This window comes from Triticum urartu, chromosome 5, assembly GCF_003073215.2.
Source record: "Triticum urartu cultivar G1812 chromosome 5, Tu2.1, whole genome shotgun sequence".
NCBI lineage: Eukaryota > Viridiplantae > Streptophyta > Magnoliopsida > Poales > Poaceae > Triticum > Triticum urartu.
Window position 1 is genome coordinate 251,621,351 of NC_053026.1, and position 14,515 is coordinate 251,635,865.

The window sequence follows — 14,515 nt, forward strand, 5'->3', positions numbered from 1 at the left end:
ACGATTGATTTCATTGAAGGGTTACCTCCATCTAGACAATTCAACTGTATCCTGGTGGTCATCGACAAATTGTCCAAGTATGGTCATTTTATTGCTCTGAAACACCCGTACACTACAAGCACAGTAGCAGAGGCCTTCTTGGATCGTGTGTATCGCCTTCATGGATTGCCAGTGTCCTTGGTATCGGACCGTGACCCAATTTTCACTAGCTCTTTTTGGAAGGAATTCTGCAACAGAACAGGCATCAAAATCCGAATGAGTTCAGGCCAGCATCCACAAACAGACGGGAAAACAGAACGAGTCAATCAGCAGGTTGAGGGATATCTTCGCTGTTTTATCAGTGCTCATCCTCATCGTTGGTCGCAGTGGCTCCCACTTTGCGAGCTGTGGTACAATTCCAATTGGCACTCATCCACAGGGCATTCTCCATTTGAAGTGGTATATGGTCATGCACCTCGCTACTTTGGTATTTCCCCTACGGATACGGTTGCCAGTTCTGATGTTCACCAGTGGTTAGAGGATCGTCATGTGATCATGGAATCAGTTAAACAACAGTCTCTGCGAGCCCAACAACACATGAAAATGCAAGCTGACAAACATCGTACTAAACGGTCGTTTGAGGTGGGAGACTCTGTTTTTCTCAAAATGCAACCCTACATTCAATCTTCTATCGCTCCGCAGGCAAATCATAAGTTGGCGTTCAAGTACTTCGGTCCCTTTCCAATTACAGAGAAGGTTGGCACGGTGGCTTACAAACTGGCTTTGCCTGAAAATTATCGTGTTCATCCGGTCTTCCATGTTTCCTTGCTCAAAAAGCACATCAACGCTGGTCGAGAGGTACTCCCTATGCTGCCCTCTCCTAATGCACTGTTGCAGGTTCCGGCAAGAATCCTTGACCGCCGCTTGGTCCAACGGGGAAACAAGTCGATCACTCAGGTTTTGATCAAGTGGAGCCATTCGCCTGAATCCATGGCTACCTGGGAGGACCAGGAGACACTGAAGCAAAACTTTCCTCGGGCACCGGCTTGGGGGCAAGCCTCTTCGGTTCCAGGAGGGATTGTCAGCGACTCTGCTGCTACGGCAACGACAAGTCATGATCCGCTACAGGGCGAACCGGCAAGCAACATCAAGGCCAGGCCCAGGAGGGTCCAGAAGCGGCCTGCTCGGTCATTTGGGCCGGCATGGGTCTAGTAGACAAGTGTATAAGTAAGCAGATGACACTTGTAACGGGTGGGCGGACGGAACGGCTTCGGCCGGCTAGATAGGATAGGAGTGGCTGGTGTGCGTTGTTTCTCTGTTCTTCCTTCCTCGTCCTTGGATTGAATTCAAATCTGTAATCAACTAGACACTAAATTGAGAGAGAGAGAGAGAGCAATTGGTGCTTGCAAAATCAGATGGACATATTTCGCGCCTGTTTTAGAAACAAGAAAAAACAGCTTAGTTGAATCCTGATTTGTCGTCTTTGTGATATAATAGTATGACTTTGACATGATGTAGAGATAAATGAAGGGTTCAAGGTTAACGGAGCAACCGAAAATGTACGCGCATCTTTGTGATATTTTAGATTCGTTAGATTATACCAAAGTTGGTCAAATACGACCCTGATATTAGTGTAGGATTATTCTGGACAGAAGATTTGTCCAGCCCGAGCGCATCCATCGGAATGTTCATTCACGTGCCCTGGTTCTATCCGAGTGGGTGGTTTGTGCTTGTGCGGTGAAGGCCCGCAAGGCGAGCTGATTCCAGTCATGTCGGCAGGGCACTTCTCCCTCACGAGACGCGTGGCGCGTCGTCGGGGAGATGATGAAACCTGGCGCCGGTAGAATCTAAACCCAGCGCGCAAACCACGCAAGGCTTGCGTTATCCGGAATTACAGGATGGGATAGATGCTGCCTGCGATTTGCTTGCTCTTGCTTCAAGCAATGTGCCAAGAAGCGTATGTTTAAGCTCGTCCTCGTGAGCTGTTTCAGGAAAAAAAATTGTTTTAAAGGGAAATTTCAAGATAATTCACTTTAACGCGTCTGGATCAGCTGTTACAAAAGAAATGTCTCCGTGTAGCTTCAACTTGGAGAGAAGCGATGCGGCTAGTCGTTTGATGCAAGACACAACGAGCGAGCGGGTATTAACAAAGCAAGTCAGATTAGAAAGTGAACACAGCATACCCAAATTTCAGCAAAAGAAAGAACATAAGTTTAGTAGCCGATCTCTTTCTTTCCCATCTTGTTAATCACGGTGACAAGAAATGCTAGCAGTAGTCTCTAATTCCTCTAATTTCGCAAAAAGGAAGTAGTAGTCTCTAATTTCTCGATGTTTCATTTCACAAAGCACAAAACACGACCAAAATCGTCTCGGCCTCTTCCAAACATTAGCCATCCTACAGACCTCCAAAAAGAACAAGGAAACGCGACCGTCAACCGCTGCACTTCTCTTGTCTGAGGTCGCGGAGGAGCCCCCCTGCCTCCGCGCCGACGAGCTCCAGCTGGTCCTCGAGGTACTTCTGCAGCAGCCCCAGCCGATCGCCGGCGTCAACCGCCCCAAATCGCCCGCCGCCTCTTGTGCTGCCGCCGCACATCTGCATCATCCTCCTCCTCGCCCGCCGGAACCGGACCACGGCCACGGCGCAGCAAAGCAGGGGCAGCCAGAGCAGCACCAGTGACAAGGCCACCGGCACGGCGCACGCAGCCACCGCCGCCGCCGCGCACGTCCGCCACGCAGCCGGCCTCCCGCTGCCCATCCCGCTCGCACGCACGCACGCACCGGAGCTGATCAGCCGGCGGCGACGGCGGCGAGGCTTGCAAGAGACTGGCCGCTTTGGTCTTGCTCCGCCTTTTTGCTTGTTTGGAATTTGGATCGGAGGAGAAGATGAGAGCAAAGCTTCCGCTTTTATTACGGACGGATGTTGCTTTGCTTCGACCGAAGGCGTTGGCGTGTCCGACTCAGTGGTGTGACCTTCTCCCACCTTTTTATGCTGCTATTAGGAGTCATCGATCGCCTTTCTCTTACTTCTTGGACAGGATCGGAAGGCGACTGTTAGGCGCCGGCGCATCGGCTGAAATTTCTGCCGGTCGGCCCATAGCGACACGATGCGCGCGTCCCAGACCACACGATCCCATCCCGCCCCCCACGCGCGTGTCTCCTTCCACACAACAGTTCCCCTATGCCTCATGCTTCCTCTTTGTCCTTCCATGGCCTCTCGCTTGAAGCTCTGTGGCCGCCGCTGGCCGGCTCGCCGGTCGCTCACCGGCTCACGTCGCTACTCGCCGGGCCCGCTCGCCGATTGGATTGTTGCAATAAAATCAATTGCTAAAAAAATCCGGTCTCAGTTCCGCTTCAGGCGGTTTCAGCAAAATCAAAAGCTCATTGTAGCAAAATTAGTTAATGGTTCCAGCAAAAGAGACAAATGCAGCAAAAATTCAAAGAAGTGCCTCGCCGCCGCATCTCATGAAGAAATTTGGTTCCAACCAAAAAACACTAGGTTCCAGAAAATTAAATCAGCGTTATTGCTCGCTGAGCCCCCGTTGCAACTGAGGGAGAAAAGCCGGTTCCACAGCCATTGAAGCTTTTTCCACCATTAAAGCTTTTTCCTCATGCCACTTGAAGCTTTTCCTCCCGTCGGATGAAGCTTTTTCACAGCCGTAGCTTTTCTCTCGTCTCCGTCACAAATATGAAGCTTCGTCGCACGTCGAGCTGCATCGGCAGTAGCAATCCAGACTGCCGCTTCCAGCAAAAAGAAACACTGCTTCCAACAAAAAAAAGTCTGTTGGTCGATCCTCGCAGCTTTGAGGAAGCTGGTTCCAGCAAAACAAATTGATGCTTCCAACACAAAAAAAAACACTACATCCAGCAAAAAAGGACATCTGACATCGATAGCACGCCATACATTCCAGCAAAAAAGCATTATTTCCAGCTGCGCCATTTGCAGGTTGCAACTTTTGCCTTGCCAGTTGCAACTCCCTCCCCGGCCAGTTCCAGCTCCGCCATTTGCTGGTTCCAGCCCCGCCGCTTGCCGGTTCCAGCTCCCCCGCTTGCCGGTTGTAGCTTTGCCCCAGCTGCTTGCAACTCCATCGTAGCTGGGTCCAGCTCCACCGCTCGCCGGTTGCGCACGGGAGGTACGCCATCACCGGCGTGGGTACCCTTCCCCCGTCGCAGCATCGTCGGCGCACAGCAACGCCTGTAACTCCCCTCCTACATCGTCTCCTCCTTCCTCAGGCGATCTGTGCGAGCGCGGAGCACCCCGCCGCGGTCGCCTCACACGTGGGTGAAACGACATGGCGCGTGGTGGCCCTCCCCAGCGATTTTCCTTAGCGGGGGTAGGCGGCGGCCATGGCCACTCGCCGATCTGGAGCAAAGGGGAGGGGGTCGGCCGGTCGTGTTCTGGAAGAGAAAGGGGAGAACGAGAAAAGAAACCGGAGGGGATAAGGTTTCTGACCAACGGTGGGTGGTCCCACTCACCTGCACGCGTGTGCACTGGTGGATAGATGATGTGGCGTTCGACCGGCCGAGTGTTCGGCCGGCGCGCCGAACGCAAACGTTTCCCGGATCAGAATGGGCGTGACACGTTTGGGTTGTGGTTAGGGCAATGCTAGGCGCCGGTGCACCGGCCGAACAGTTTCGGCCGATTGCGCCCCAGCTGCCCGATGCAGTCAATCAGAGTCGTCTAATCTGCCTTCTCCCCTTCGTGTTGACTTCTCTCTTCTTCTTCCACGCGCGCTCACCCCGGCCGCCCCTGCCGCTGGTCACCCCTCCCCCTCTCACCTGGACCTCTTCCCCTCTTGCAGTCCCACGCTGTTGGATGCGCTCTTCGTCCCCATCGCCGCCGGTCGCCGACGCAACACCCCCTGTGATGCCCGGATAATTAAACTATAGTGAACCTCTGCTGATGATGCCACGTCACCTCGGTTACTGTTGATAATCTCGCGTTAGTTCAAAACTATACAAATTCAAATTCAAAATCGAGGAAACATCAAAAGCTTTCAAATATTAAAACTTAAATGTTTGGGTTATGCCAAATAATGCATAGGTAGTTATGGTGGAGAAACCACACTTTTGTAGAATGCTTAAATGCTCTAAAGTTGTTAAAACAATAGTTGAAACAATTAAATAAATGTCTTTGATGTTTTACAAAATACTAATCTATTTTTTGGGGGGTAAAACTTTTTGTGGTAGTGGGTGTTGATGAGACACTAATTTAGGAATTCACTTTGTGATGTATAAAACAAAATTAGATCAAGAAATAAAAGAAAACAGAAAAAACAAAAGATAAAAGGAAAGTAAAAAAAAGGGGAGACCCCCCCTGCTGGGACCCGGCCAGCTGGCCTCAGGCCCAACAAGGATGGCCCACCCCGCACCTCCCTGGCCTATATGGCCCCTATCCCCCCCCCGAAACCCTAACCGCTACCCCCCACTTCCCTCGATCCTCCGCATCTCTCGCTCCCTCTCCCCCTTCCCTCGATTCAGATCGAGGTAGCGAGCACCAGCGACCGCACCGCCTCGCGCCCCTCCGTCGGCGCAGCCCCACCGCCGTCCTCCTCGCCTCCTCCCCTCCCGATCTGGGCGCCTCGTCACGGCGCCCCGACAACGCCACCGCCCGGCGTCGCCGCCATCGCCTCACCGCCCGACCTCGCTGTCGCGCGGTGCCGCCCTCGACGGACACGCCGCCTCGCCTCTCCCTCACCGAATGCCATTGCGCCTCGCCGCCCCCTCCTCTGCAAACGGAGGGTGAGCCCCCTTGCCCGCCAGTGTTCCTCTCCCGGTCGTCGTACCCGCTGGGCCACAACCCCCGCGCGTGCCGCTCCTGTGTGGCCACGAGCCCGAGCCATCTCCGCCCGCGGTCTGCATGGTGGCCGCGCCCACTGCTGCACCGCTCCACGCGCCCACAGCCCCCTCCTCCGTTTTGGCCGCCGAGGCCCGCGCTGTCGTAGCTTAGCCTCTGCTGCCGCGGCCACTGCACACCGTGGCCGCTGTCCCCGCCCTTGTGGCGTGCCACTACTGTTGCTCCTCCCCGCTGGCCACCCCCCCCCCGCTTGGGCTGTAGAAGCCCCGTGCCGCTCCTCACGCGCCGCCCGCTCACTCCGGCCTCGTCCAGGCCATCGCCCTGGCTCCGGCGACCCGGGCCCGTTCCCGGCTGCGCCCTGACACTTGCTGCCACTGCCGCCCGGGGCATCACCCTGTTCCCCGCTTCCTGGTGGCCTCAAGCACAGGCACCCGCACCCATGCAACCGATAACCCACCCCGCTAGGCCGCTGACCCTATGAAAACGGGCCCCACGGGCCTCTTCTCTTAAAAAATGTAAATGTAAAAAACTCTTCTTAAAAAGATATAAAAATGTAATTAATTAATTAACTTAATTAAAATGGTTTAATTAAACTAATTACTTAGTTAGCCTAACTAAATCGTAATTAACTAAATGTGAGTATGATAGGAGGGCCCCACCCCCTGTTGACCAGTCAAACTTTGACTGGTCAACTGGGACCCCCCTGGACCCATATGTCACCCTCTGGTACACCTTTGTGTACACAGATCTTGATGAGGACATCAATACCATTGTTACACCCACAGCCCCTACTGTTACATATACTGGACCAATTACTAGAGCTCGCGCACGCCAATTAAATTACCAGGTACTTTCGTTTCTTGGTAATGATTCTAATGTTCATGAGATTATGATGCTGCCTAAATTGGATACATTTGTTTTGCTTACAAATGAAGGTCCTAGCTTGGAGAAGGATGAACATTGGAGCAAGAACACGAATGGAGTTGATGGCATGCGCAAGGGGATCAAGAACGGAGTTACAAGTGATGATTTCAGGACTTTGAAGCCGCCATAAGGAGTGCATGAAGCCTTGGACGAAATATACAAGATGCCACTTCATAATATTCGTCCATAGGCTATTCTAGGTGCTGCGTCACCTTATTAATGGGCCAGGCCCATGTAATTTCGAAATACTTAAGTATAGGCTATTTTTAGAGTCCGTATGTGTGGGCAAACAAGAGTTAGGGTTGGTTTCGGACCCCACCCTCAAGGGCCACGAAATTCCCCTCTCTTCCTCCATATATACAGCCCTTAGGGCGTCGTTTAGACTTGGGTTTTGTTTAGATTAAAAGTTCGCCATAGCTGCAACTTCGCGTACTTCGTTTGTGTCCAACGACCAGACCAAGACGTCACAGAACCCCACCTTGATCAATAAAGCTTTCATCTTATATTCGCAATATCCAGATTGCAATCTCAGCTTCTTGCTTGTTCTTCGTTTGCTCGCAGGAAACAGGCCCTCGTGGTCAGGTTGATCGTGCTCCGGCGTGGTCAATAACCCCTCGGAAGTTGGTTTAGCGATTGCTAAGGCGCGACGTCTCGCACGTTCGTAGTCGGATCGTCAAGGTCGACTCCCACAGAAAACGATAGCCACCATCTCATCGAAACATCGGGACACCTTTGCCTCTATCAAGTGGTATCAGATTTCCAGGTTGCTCGGTGAGATTTTACAGTTTTTCGTAGATTAGATCGAGTCTGTTCTTCATACCTACAGTCCACGAAAAAGCCACATACCTACAGTCCACGAAAAAGCCACAAAAAAAAAATTAGGGTTAGTTCATCATATCCGAACCAATCTGAGCCTTTGCATAGTCTTTTCAGTATTTTGCTTTGTTGAATTTGCGGTGCATCGTCGTGTCAAGATTGCTGGTCTTAGAGTCTAGTCTTTTAGAGTTTCGAGTTCTGGTCATAAGTTGTCACGCCGCCGCCGCACCATCATCATCGCCCATCTACCACTTTTGCTTATCCGCCACCGCTCTGAATCCTTATCCATATACCACATACCACCACCGCTACCATATACCACCACCGCTGCCATATACCACAACCATATATCCACCACCAATCCGAGTTCTTCTCATATTAGGTTTGTTCTTGAGATCAATCTAAATTCCGATTCGTGTTTCCTTGCCTGCGTAGGTCTCGGAAAAAAAAGAAAAAAAAGAGTCTGAGGCCAAAATTTTCACGGGCAAAAATTTTTTTTCCCTATCCTATTTTTAGGCTTTTCTGAGTCTTTTGAGCCACGTGCCATCATAGTGATTTTTTGTCGCACTTTTTCGTCGTCGCTGCCCTGATTTCCGAAAAAAAAAGTGAAATTTTTTTTCGTGCCCATCCTATCAGTTTGACGAGGGAAGAGTTTTGAGACACTCGCCATTATAGTAATTTTTCGCAAAAAAAAAGAGGAGCAAAAAAAAAAGAGGAGCGCAAAAAAAAAGCGAAAAAAAAAAGTTCCAGAGTGTGCTTTTCCCTTATTTACGTGCAGCGCCGTGATTTTGTTAGTGTTCTAGGCTCGCGTCTCTAGCACGGTCTAGCCTAGGACCAGCACAGTACCGTCGTTGAGCGTTTATTCAACTTTGCATCTCTGAATTGATTATTGCTGACCCTTTTTGCTACACTATAAGCCTTCCCAGCTCCACATACATCTTACGTCGTGCGTTTGACTCTCCCTGGCAATCGCTCTATCCAAGCTTTTGAGAGTTTTGACTACAACGGTTGCCGATCACCCGCCTGCTGCTGGGTAAGAACTGGTAAGAATTTGAGATTTGCTTGACGGATTTGTGACACCCGCCACCACCACCTCTTGTTAGTATTCTGTAGGATCATATTCTTGTGTGTTTTCTATTGTTGCTAACCATGGCAGCCTCACAAGATGATGAGACTGACTGGGAGAACATGACGAATAAGGAGTTGCATGATAAATTTCAGCAAATGATGAGTGGACAGGTGCAAGATGTGCTAAAGAGGCCATGGAGAAGATAGATGACATGGAGAAGACGTTTGAAACAAAGCTCGATAACAGGTTTAATGAATTGCTCGCGCGTCTTCCACCACCACCACCGGCTGCACCTAATGCACCTCTACAACAACAACAACGACGACTACCTACACATCGTGAAACAGCCCTCCGCCGAGCGAGCCGTCTCCCTCTTGCACCTGGCCAAACTGTTGGTGCTGCTGTTGCTACTTCTGTGGCTCCTGCTGCTGATGCGGAGGAGGATGATTTTGCTGGCGATTATGAGGATGAGGTTGATCAAAATCAGAACTACGTGCCACCACCAGCACAGCAACCATCAGGTCGTCCACATGCAAATAATGGCAATGGTAGGGCTCACCCTCAGGTACGAGATCATGACCATCTCCCTAAACTAAAATTGAATATTCCACCATTTGAGGGTAGATATGTTCCTGATATATATCTTACTTGGGAGTTAGAAACTGAACAACGATTTACATGTTTACAATTCCCGAGGAGAGACGTGTTCCTGCTGCTGTTTGTGCATTCACTAGTTTTGCATGTGTTTGGTGGTCTGAGAATTGTAGATTATATCCCATTCCTGCTACTTGGGCTACTTTGAAAACTGCTATGCGTACTTGTTGGGTTCCACCATATTATCAACGTGAATTACTTCAAAAATTGCAGCGCTTAAGACAGGGAAAAAATTCTATAGAAGAATATTATCAGGAATTACAAACTGGCATGATTAGATGTGGTATTGTTGAGGAGAATGAAGCTATGCTTGCACGTTTTATGGGTGGATTAAATAGAGAGATTCAGACAATTCTAGAATATAAGGAGTATACTAATATCACTCGTTTATTCCATCTTGCTTGTAAAGCTGAACGTGAAGTGCAGGACCGACAGGCATTGGCGCGGACTAACTTTTCTGCAGGTCGACCTTCTTCATGGACACCACGTGCATCATCTACTTCCACACGTTCTGCTTCACCGGCGCCTCCGTCGGCTGCCACCTCCAACCGTGATACAATAAAGCAGGCACAATCACCACTATCTGCCAAGAGCACACCTTCTGGGCCTGCAAAGAGCTCTTCTTCATCCATGGCATCAACAGGGCAAACACATGATATTATTTGTCGACGTTGCAAGGGTGGAGGTCATTATGCGAGAGAATGCCCATCTAAGCGTGTGATGATTGTTACTGAGGATGGTGGGTATGAGTCCGCTAGTGACTATGATGAGGAGACTTTGGCTCTTATTACACATGACGAACACGGTGGAGACGATTCTGATCATGAGACGCAATACATGGCTCCTGAAGATGCTGACAGGTATGAATGTTTAGTTGCTCAACGTGTTTTGAGTGTGCAGGTTACACAAGCTGAGCAAAATCAGAGGCATAATTTGTTCCATACAAAGGGAGTTGTGAAGGAACGTTCTGTTCGCGTGATCATAGATGGAGGGAGTTGCAACAACTTGGCTAGCATCGAGATGGTGGAGAAGCTATCTCTCACCACAAGACCACATCCGCATCCTTACTACATCCAATGGTTCAACAACAGCGGCAAGGTTAAGGTAACACGTACTGTTCGTGTGCATTTTAGTATCTCTACATATGCTGATTATGTTGATTGTGATGTGGTACCTATGCAAGCATGTTCCTTATTACTTGGTAGACCATGGCAATTTGATAAAAAATTCTATTCACCATGGTAGAAACAATCAGTATACTCTTGTTCATAAGGATAAAAATATTACTTTGCTTCCTATGACTCCTGATTCCATTTTGAAAGATGATATTAATAGAGCTAATAAAGCAAAACAGGAGAAAACTAAGAGTGAAAATCAGATTGTGGCAAAAGAATTTGAGCAACAAATGCAGCCTAATAATAATAAACAATCTAGTGTTGCTTCTGAAATTAAATTGAAAAGTGCATGTTTACTTGCCACCAAATCTGATATTGATGATCTAGATTTTAGCAAATCTGTTTGCTATGCTTTTGTGTGCAAAGAGGCATTATTTTCATTCGAGGACGTGCCTTCCTCTTTGCCTCCTGCTGTCACTAACATTTTGCAGGAGTTCGCCGACGTCTTTCCACAAGACGTGCCACCGGGATTACCACCTATTCGCGGGATTGAGCATCAAATTGACTTAATTCCCGGTGCATCATTACCCAACCGTGCACCATACCGTACCAATCCAGAGGAGACGAAGGAGATTATGCGTCAAGTACAAGAACTGCTCGACAAAGGTTATATACGCGAATCCCTTAGTCCTTGTGCTGTTCCTATCATTTTAGTGCCGAAAAAGGATGGTACGTCGCGTATGTGCGTTGATTGTAGAGGCATTAATAATATTACTATTCGTTATCGTCATCCTATTCCTAGGCTAGATGATATGCTTGATGAATTGAGTGGCTCTACAATATTCTCCAAAGTTGATTTGCGTAGTGGTTACCATCAAATTCATATGAAATTGGGAGATGAATGGAAAACAGCATTTAAAACTAAGTTTGGATTATATGAGTGGTTAGTCATGCCTTTTGGGTTAACTAATGCACCTAGTACTTTCATGAGGTTAATGAACAAAGTTTTACGTGCCTTCATTGGACGATTTGTGGTAGTTTACTTTGATGACATATTGATTTATAGCAAATCTTTGGAGGACCATTTGGAACATTTACGTGCTGTTTTTATTGCTCTACGTGATGCACGTTTGTTTGGTAACCTTGGAAAGTGCACCTTTTGCACCGACCGAGTATCTTTTCTTGGCTATGTTGTTACTCCACAGGGAATTGAAGATAAAGCCAAGATTGAAGCTATTGAGAGTTGGCCGCAGCCCAAAACGGTCACACAAGTGAGGAGTTTCCTTGGCCTCGCTGGTTTCTATAGGCGTTTTGTGAGAGATTTCAGCACCATTGCTGCACCTCTCAACGAGCTTACAAAGAAGGATGTACCTTTTGTTTGGGGTACCGCACAGGAAGAAGCCTTCACGGTATTGAAAGATAAGTTAACACATGCTCCTTTACTCCAACTTCCTAATTTCAATAAGACTTTTGAGCTTGAATGTGATGCTAGTGGAATTGGATTAGGAGGACTGTTATTACAAGATGGAAAACCTGTTGCATACTTTTCTAAAAAGTTGAGTGGGCCTAGTCTGAACTATTCTACTTATGATAAAGAATTATATGCTCTTGTTCGGACCTTAGAAACATGGCAACATTATTTATGGCCCAAGGAATTTGTTATACATTCTGATCATGAATCTTTGAAACACATTAAAAGTCAAGCAAAACTGAACCATCGACATGCTAAATGGGTTGAATTCATTGAGACTTTCCCTTATGTGATTAAACACAAGAAGGGTAAAGAAAATGTTATTGCTGATGCCTTGTCTCGTCGTTATACTATGCTTTCACAACTTGACTTTAAAATATTTGGTTTGGAGACCATCAAAGATCAATATGTTCATGATGCTGAATTTAAAGATGTATTGCAGAATTGTAAGGAAGGGAGAACTTGGAACAAGTTCGTTCCTAACGATGGATTTGTGTTTCGTGCTAACAAGCTATGCATTCCAGCTAGCTCCGTTCGTCTTTTGTTGTTGCAGGAGGCGCATGGAGGAGGATTAATGGGACACTTTGGCGTCAAGAAGACGGAGGATATACTTGCTACACATTTCTTTTGGCCAAAGATGAGACGGGATGTTGAGCGTTTTGTTGCTCGCTGCACTACATGTCAAAGAGCTAAGTCACGACTCAATCCTCATGGTTTATATATGCCTTTGCCTGTACCTAGTGTTCCTTGGGAGGATATATCTATGGACTTTGTTTTAGGTTTACCTCGAACAAAGAAGGGGAGGGATAGCATATTTGTTGTCGTGGATAGGTTCTCGAAAATGGCACACTTTATACCATGTCATAAAAGCGATGATGCTGTTAATGTTGCTGATTTGTTCTTTCGTGAAATTATTCGCTTACATGGTGTGCCAAATACTATTGTTTCAGATCGTGATACTAAATTTCTTAGCCACTTTTGGAGATGTTTATGGGCTAAGTTGGGGACTAAGCTGCTTTTTAGTACTACTTGTCACCCCCAAACTGATGGACAAACTGAAGTAGTCAATAGAACATTGTCTACTATGCTTAGGGCTGTTTTGAAGAATAACAAGAAAATGTGGGAAGAATGCTTGCCTCATATTGAATTTGCTTATAATCGTTCATTGCATTCTACTACTAAGATGTGCCCTTTTGAAATTGTGTATGGTTTCCTACCTCGTGCACCTATTGATTTGTTGCCTCTTCCATCTTCGGAGAAGGTTAATTTTGATGCTAAAGAACGTTCTGAATTGATTTTAAAAATGCATGAGTTAACTAAGGAAAACATTGAGCGTATGAATGCTAAATATAAACTTGCTGGAGATAAGGGTAGAAAACATGTTGTGTTTGCACCTGGAGATCTTGTTTGGTTACATTTGCGTAAAGATAGATTTCCTAATCTGCGCAAATCAAAGCTAATGCCACGTGCTGATGGTCCTTTTAAGGTTTTAGAGAAAATAAATGATAATGCATATAAACTTGAGCTACCTGCAGATTTTGGGGTTAGTCCCACTTTTAATATTGCAGATTTGAAGCCTTATTTGGGTGAGGAAGATGAGCTTCCGTCGAGGACGACTTCATTTCAAGAAGGGGAGGATGATGAGGACATCAATACCATTGTTACACCCACAGCCCCTACTGTTACATATACTGGACCAATTACTAGAGCTCGCGCACGCCAATTAAATTACCAGGTACTTTCGTTTCTTGGTAATGATTCTAATGTTCATGAGATTATGATGCTGCCTAAATTGGATACATTTGTTTTGCTTACAAATGAAGGTCCTAGCTTGGAGAAGGATGAACATTGGAGCAAGAACACGAATGGAGTTGATGGCATGCGCAAGGGGATCAAGAACGGAGTTACAAGTGATGATTTCAGGACTTTGAAGCCGCCATAAGGAGTGCATGAAGCCTTGGACGAAATATACAAGATGCCACTTCATAATATTCGTCCATAGGCTATTCTAGGTGCTGCGTCACCTTATTAATGGGCCAGGCCCATGTAATTTCGAAATACTTAAGTATAGGCTATTTTTAGAGTCCGTATGTGTGGGCAAACAAGAGTTAGGGTTGGTTTCGGACCCCACCCTCAAGGGCCACGAAATTCCCCTCTCTTCCTCCATATATACAGCCCTTAGGGCGTCGTTTAGACTTGGGTTTTGTTTAGATTAAAAGTTCGCCATAGCTGCAACTTCGCGTACTTCGTTTGTGTCCAACGACCAGACCAAGACGTCACAGAACCCCACCTTGATCAATAAAGCTTTCATCTTATATTCGCAATATCCAGATTGCAATCTCAGCTTCTTGCTTGTTCTTCGTTTGCTCACAGGAAACAGGCCCTCGTGGTCAGGTTGATCGTGCTCCGGCGTGGTCAATAACCCCTCGGAAGTTGGTTTAGCGATTGCTAAGGCGCGACGTCTCGCACGTTCGTAGTCGGATCGTCAAGGTCGACTCCCACAGAAAACGATAGCCACCATCTCATCGAAACATCAGGACACCTTTGCCTCTATCAGATCTGGGTGCACATATCATTTTAACTTTTTAATTTCGAATTAATATTGATTCCAGGATATTGCTAAATCTTTTTAAAATCAATATAAAATAAATCGTAGCTCGGATGGAAAAACTTTGTACATGAAAGTTGCTCAG

The 14,515-nt window shown here is 47.4% G+C and overlaps 1 protein-coding gene across 1 annotated transcript; it reads right to left on the reverse strand.

The window, feature by feature from the left end:
* Nucleotides 1–2,163: 2,163 nt before the first annotated feature.
* Nucleotides 2,164–2,969, reverse strand: LOC125555861. The gene has a single exon (XM_048718679.1). The coding sequence runs from the start codon at nucleotides 2,732–2,734 to the stop codon at nucleotides 2,411–2,413; it is 324 nt and encodes a 107-aa protein (XP_048574636.1). The 5' UTR covers nucleotides 2,735–2,969; the 3' UTR covers nucleotides 2,164–2,410.
* Between the last annotated feature and the right edge of the window lie 11,546 nt (nucleotides 2,970–14,515).